The sequence below is a fragment of the Drosophila virilis genome, chromosome 4 (genome assembly GCF_030788295.1).
Source record: "Drosophila virilis strain 15010-1051.87 chromosome 4, Dvir_AGI_RSII-ME, whole genome shotgun sequence".
Classification (NCBI taxonomy): Eukaryota; Metazoa; Arthropoda; class Insecta; order Diptera; family Drosophilidae; genus Drosophila; species Drosophila virilis.
Window position 1 is genome coordinate 14,102,318 of NC_091546.1, and position 7,124 is coordinate 14,109,441.

At 36.2% G+C, this 7,124-nt stretch overlaps 1 protein-coding gene across 2 annotated transcripts; it reads left to right on the forward strand.

Moving 5' to 3' along the window:
• Positions 1-1,077: 1,077 nt before the first annotated feature.
• LOC138911227 (uncharacterized) lies at positions 1,078-6,454 on the forward strand. Of its 2 annotated transcripts, none has more exons than XM_070209078.1 (2): positions 1,078-2,628; positions 2,684-6,454. In XM_070209078.1, the coding sequence occupies exons 1-2, from the start codon at positions 1,354-1,356 to the stop codon at positions 2,693-2,695; spliced, it is 1,287 nt and encodes a 428-aa protein (XP_070065179.1). In that variant the 5' UTR covers positions 1,078-1,353; the 3' UTR covers positions 2,696-6,454. The 2 variants fall into 2 exon arrangements, with proteins under 2 accessions (XP_070065179.1, XP_070065178.1); XM_070209077.1 differs by having other exon boundaries at positions 1,078-2,606.
• The last annotated feature ends 670 nt before the right edge of the window (positions 6,455-7,124 follow it).

A 7,124-nucleotide genomic window follows, 5' to 3' on the forward strand; every position in this document is an offset into this window, starting at 1 on the left:
TTAAGTGCCTGCCAGGGCTATAACAATATACAACAAAAACAACAACAACACAGCAACAAAAACAGCAACAAGCTGAGGCAGTAACAAGCGCAGCAACAATAGCCGCTGCTGATATGCCGCTTATTATTTATGTATTTTAATAACAAGCAGACGGACGCCATTGCCCATTGCCACAGACAATGGCGGACAGGCAGCAAAATGGCCGACGGTTAATGCGACAGCTGCTGTGGCCAGCCGAGAAAGAGAGGAGAGAGCGCGACTGATATCCACAGCCAGAATGTAAAAGAATCCAGCTGAAACAGACAGCCTTGCCTTTAAAATAATAAACAACTAGTAAGCTAGAGCTAAGAGTTAAATTCTGGACTAGAAGTTTCCCTGTAGCAATGTATATTATTAAATCTTAATCAAATAATGCTGCTGTGGCCACCCAAGAAAGATAGAGAGAGAGCGAGACAGAGTAAGCAAACACAGCCAGCAAGTAAAAGAATCTAGCTAGTAAGCAAGATCTAAGAATAGAATGTAGAATATAGACTAGAAGATACCCCACAGATAAATAGATTATTAAAACCTCATTATACTATATAACCATAAAAATAAAGCTCTAAATTAAACTTTAACTTTATATACAACTTTGCTGATGAATTAACGCACAAATTGCAGAAACTTTTCCCTTGTGCAACATTTTACTGACTTCAGAAAATATTGAATTTTTAGAAGTCCAAGTCTTAAGGAAATTAAATTTCATAGACTTAGGTCGACAATGCAAATAATAATATTTGACCCAGATGAATTCGGGCAACTGGTGCTTAATACGTTTGTACAAGGTAGAAACTGAATATTTCTTTTATGCAAAACAGCTTATTGCCTTTTCTAAGATCATAGAATTTAATATTTAGAGGGTATTTTGCTGGTCACATACTCGATTTAAACGTTAAGGAAAATCTTTTAAGCCATTTTACACAGGCTACAATAGACGGTAAAGTTAAATTGGCGGCAATGATTACTCCGACCGCCAGACGGACAACAAGTCGTATGCTTGATGCGCAACGTTTCGAAGCGAAGGCATTTAAAGTTTGTAATAGGATAAGAGCATCATTGGTAACCCTAGCCAGGGTATTATAGTGTCACTATCTATGTTAATTATAACAGTACGATAAGTAAATATCGATAAAGAAAAGCGGCTGCAGAGAAGAAGTGGAAGGGAGTCTCTCTACAGTACTAGCAGTAAGAAGACGTGTTGTTAAAAATAAAAAGGCAACCCGAACATAAGTTAAATCAACGAAGAAAATCATACTATTACAATATCAGAAGTGGGATTGACTCAGAAAAAAAAAAAAAAAAAAACACAACAAAATGGAAAATATAAATATAAATGACGTGTCAATAGCGACATTGAAAAGTTGGTTGGCATTACTAAATTTGCCAACAGAGGGTACCAAAACTGAGCTGATGGCGAGATTAAATAAGGTACCAGTGGATATCCGAGACGATGCTGCAAAGGAACTTGAAGTTCAACGTAACAAGGAACAGACAATTGAGGCTCAAAATGAGTTGCAAAACATAATGCAACAACAGCGTGACGAAATAGCAAATGGCGCCGAGATGCTGAAATTGATGCGTCTCGAAATTGAAGCGTCTCGAAAATTCCTAGAAGAATTTCAAGTAACGGTGAACCGCAACTCGCACATCGGCGGGAGCGACGGGGGAGAGCAAGAAAGTGAAGTCGGCGATTTATTGCAGCTAGAGGATGGTCACACTGAAGAAAGACCACGGTCGACGGATGGCAACGCTGGTGCAGCTGATTACACTGGAACGGATGGCAACGCTGGTGCAGCTGATCACGCTGGTGCAGCGGGCAACGCTGGGGCAGCTGGAAGGATCGACGAAAGTGGCAACGCTGTCGGAGGCAACTTAAATAATTGCATCCAAACTGGAGCGATGATGTTAGCCAAGGAAATTTTATTAGAATTTACTGGAGAAAGTGAGGTGCGTAAATGGGTAATGCAATTCTTCAATGTGGCCAAGATCTACAGACTAAATGATATGCAACAGCACTTGCTTTGTATAAGCAAATTGAAAGGCGGTGCTTTGAAGTGGTTGCATGCAGACCCTATGCGCATCATTGCTCCGATTGACGAGATGCTAAATCAATTGGTTTTGGCCTTCGGGGGAGGATTTTCGAAGTCGGAACTACGACAGAAGTTCGAGGATCGGGTTTGGAAACCAGATGAGGTGTTCGCCACATATTTTAGCGAAAAAAGCATATTGGCACAGGACATCAACATTGATGTAGAGGAGTTAATGGAGGGTATTATTCGAGGCATACCTTGCGAAAACTTGCGCACTCAAGCTAGTATGCATTGCTTTACCAATCCGGCTCAAATTTTACGTGCGTTTGCAGCTATAAAGTTGCCAATTAAACGGGTACGAAACCATGTAGTGAAACAAACTGCACAGGAAGCACAGGCGGACAAACAACAACGTTGCTACAATTGCAATGTTAAGGGCCATTGGGCCAAAGATTGTTTAAAGCCCAAACGGGAGGCAGGATCTTGCTATGCGTGCGGCTCAAAGGATCATTTAATAGCAGGATGTCCAAATAAAAAGTATGATATGGAAAACAAATATGTAAGATACTTAAGAATTCATTTTAGTAACTCATTTAACAAATCAATAATTGCAGAATGCCTTATAGACTCTGGCAGCCCTATTTCATTTTTAAAGGAAAAGTTTGTGCCATTAAAAGTAAAGCGTATGCCAGATGCAAATTCGTATGTAGGTTTAAATGAAAGTAAATTGAAAAATTTTGGAAAAATTTTATGTTTTATGAAGAAAAAGTTAATAAATGTTTATTTCAATGTTATAATTGTGGCAAATGAGTCTATGAGGTATGACGCTGTGCTTGGTAGAGATTTTATGGATTCTTTTGGTTTAAATATTGATTTAAGAACATTAAAAATTGTGAACGGGCATAAAGTTGATCACCAGAATAATGGTAAAAATGATATCATAGCTACAAGCTACAAAGAAAAACAAAAAAAAGTGGACGATGAAGATATCAAACACGAGCAAAATGAAACTATATTGTTAAATGATAAAATCGTTAATAAGGAAATAGTCAGTAATGAAACTGGTAGTGATGAATTAGTTAGTGAGAAAATTGTTAGTCCGGAAACGCTTGGTGATAAAGTTGGTAGTGATGAGATAGTTAGAAATAAAATAATTAGTGGTGAAATAGTTAGAAATGAAGTGATTGGGATCGAAACTGTTAGTGATGAGATAGTTAGTTATGGAGAGCTTAAGCTCGAACCTGATAGTGAAGAAGTTGTTAGTGATGAAATTATCTATAATCAAACCGGGATTGAAAAAGTGATTATAGAAGATATAGGAAACAGTGCAGTTAAAATTAATAATCATGTTAATGAAGCGCCAGTGAATAGCGAAATCATGGGAGTGTTAGAAGAGAATTTTGAGAAGGATATCTTAACAATAAGTTGGGAAGATTCTAACAAAAGAGAAAATATATATATTTTAAGTGAAGATATTGATTACAGCACAAAGTGTGAATTTGAAAATTTATTTGAAAATACTTATGTAAAAGCGAAAAGGCCAAATCAGCCAAAATTAAGACATGAGTTAAGCATAAGATTAGAAAACGACAAAGTATTTAATTGTACACCTAGGCGGTTATCTTATATGGAAAAAGAAAAGTTGCAAGAATTATTAGACGACTATTTAAAAGATGGAATCATTAGGCCAAGTTGTTCAGAGTATGCATCACCTATAGTACTAGTGAAGAAAAAAACTGGAGACATGAGGTTATGTATTGATTTTAGAAGACTGAACAAAATTATATGTAGAGACAACTACCCGCTACCATTGATCGACGATTTATTAGACAGACTATGCGGAAAAACAGTATTTTCAAAGTTGGATCTAAAAAACGGGTATTTTCATGTTTTTGTTAATGAGCAATCTATTAAATACACTTCATTTGTTACCCCTTTAGGACAATATGAATTTCTTAGGATGCCCATGGGTTTAAAAACTGCGCCACATGTATTTCAAAGATTTGTTAATAACATATTTTGTGATATGATAAAAGATAATAAGGTAATTGTTTACATGGATGATATTATGATAGCAAGTACAAACATAAAGGAACACATGGAGACCTTAAAGGAAGTGTTTATAAGACTGGTGCAAAACAAATTAGAGTTGAAATTAGATAAGTGTGAATTTTTTAAAAGCAGCGTTAAATATTTAGGATTTGTGGTGGATAGTAAAGGCGTTAGGGCTGATGAAAAAGGGTTAGAAGCGGTTAAATCCTTTCCAATACCAAACAAAATTCAGGGAGTACAAAGTTTCCTAGGGTTATGCTCCTACTTCAGGAGGTTCATTTTAAACTTTTCTATATTAGCTAAACCCTTATATGATTTATTGAAAAAAGATAAGAAATTCAAGTTTGGAGAAGAGGAGTTTAAGTGTTTTAATATGTTAAAAGATAAATTGTTAGAGGCGCCAGTACTATCAATATATAATTACAAAGAAGAAATAGAACTACATTGTGATGCCAGCGCAGTGGGATTTGGGGCTGTTTTATTTCAAAAAAAAGAAGATAGGAAATTACACCCGATTTTTTATTTTTCTAAAAGAACAACCGAAGTAGAGTCTAAATATCATAGTTTTGAGTTAGAAACGCTAGCCATCATTTACGCATTACGCAGATTTCGTATATATCTGCAGGGAAAACGATTTAAAATAATGACAGATTGCAACTCTTTAACTTTAACGCTTAACAAAATAGATTTAAATCCGAGAATTGCTAGATGGGCGTTAGAACTACAAAATTACGATTTTGAGTTAGTGCATAGATCGGGCAAGCAAATGCAACATGTGGATGCGTTAAGCAGATGTTATGAGGACATTTTAGTTATTGAATCCAATAGTTTTGAGGACAATTTAGTTATTTGCCAAAGCAAAGATGACAAACTGGTAGATATTAGAAAGATGTTAGAAAAAGAAGAGCACAAGCTATTCGAAATGAGAAATGGGGTCATTTACAGAAAAACAAATGATGGCAGATTAGTTTTTTATGTACCAAAGGATATGGAAGAACATGTACTTTACAAATATCATGATGAGTTGGGACATGCTGGGAGAGATAAGATGATCGATGCCATTGGAAAGAGTTACTGGTTCCCATATATTAAGGAAAAAGCAATAAAGCATATAGGGAATTGTTTAAAATGCATTGCCTTCGCCCCCAAGACGGGTAAGAGTGAAGGACTATTACATAGCATACCGAAAGGAAACAAACCGTGGGAGATGATCCATATAGACCATTATGGACCAATTAATGCAGGAAGGGCTAATAAATATATATTGGCGGTGGTTGACGGATTTTCAAAATTTGTTAGACTATATACAGCAAAGACAACAAGTACGAAAGAAGCGATTAAGGCATTAAAAGATTATTTCAGAGCGTATAGTAGACCTAAGTTCATTGTATCGGACAGAGGGAGTTGTTTTACTGCAAAAGAGTTTGATGAATTTTTAAAAAATGAGGGAGTAACGCATATTAAAATAGCAACGGGTTGTCCGCAAGCAAATGGTCAGGTGGAAAGGTTGAATAGAGACTTGGGTCCGATGATGGCAAAAATGGCGGAGCCAGAAAATGGTTTACATTGGGATGTTATTATAGAAAATGTTGAATATGCAATAAACAACACACAACACAAAAGCATAAAGAAATTTCCAAGCGAAATGTTATTCGGATTACAACAGAAAGGAAAAGTTGTTGATGAATTAAAAGAAAAATTAGAAGAGTTTACACAGGTGAACACGTGTGATAAAAGAAATTTAGAAAATATAAGAAAGAGTGGAGAAATATATCAAAAAGAAGCTCAAATCAGAAATGAAGAGCGGATTAATAAAAAGAAGAAAGTATCAGTAGAATATAAAATAGGTGACTATGTCATGGTAAAAAATTTTGATAGCACACCAGGAGTTTCAAAAAAGTTAATACCAAGATATAAAGGGCCTTATAGTATAGAAAAGATTTTAAAAAATGATAGATACTTGTTAAAGGATGTAGAAGGCTTTCAATTATCTCGCAACCCGTACGTTGGTATCTGGAATAGCCAAAACTTTAAGCATTGGATGCGAAAATAGGCAATAAGCATTAGTTATAAAGATAGATACACATATAAAAGACAGAGATCGGGAGCTCTCTTTGTCAGGATGGCCGAGTTGTAATAGGATAAGAGCATCATTGGTAACCCTAGCCAGGGTATTATAGTGTCACTATCTATGTTAATTATAACAGTACGATAAGTAAATATCGATAAAGAAAAGCGGCTGCAGAGAAGAAGTGGAAGGGAGTCTCTCTACAGTACTAGCAGTAAGAAGACGTGTTGTTAAAAATAAAAAGGCAACCCGAACATAAGTTAAATCAACGAAGAAAATCATACTATTACAAGTTCAAGTTGTGTTGTGGCCGCAATTTGAAAATCTCGCAGTCTCTCGCCCTCTCGCTCTCTCTCTCTGCCTTATCCCCGCAATTCAACTGCACTCTTATCCAGTTAAGACCCCACCATAATCATGGCCATGCAGAGGCATTTAAAAGTATTTAATATACATACATGTTGAGATACTTGTGCTTCATATATGAGTAGGGCTCAGGTACTCGTTGCATAATTAATGCGTTGAGTTTTACATTTACATTTACAATGCGAACATTGTACGCAGCCATCGAGGCTGATGATGCGCATTAAGTGGGCGTGGCCAAGAGACCAATGCGACGTCGACGTGCAGTCAAGTATAGCAGGTAAAATTGATGCACCATATCAGTTGGCAAAGATATATATATATATATGAGTAAATTTATATATGTACATATACATATATATATCTGTGGGATATATACGCGATAACTCAAATGGGGCAAGTGTATGCAGCGTACGTGAGCCAATGATGCTGCTGCTGGCTTAATGAAATTATCATTTTCATTTCAGTTTCATTGTCTTGCGGCCAAATGAAATTTTCAACGAATATTAACAAGCTGCAGAAAATTGTTGAGCACAATAACGCCCGGATAACGACGTTGAAATACGCTGCATAAT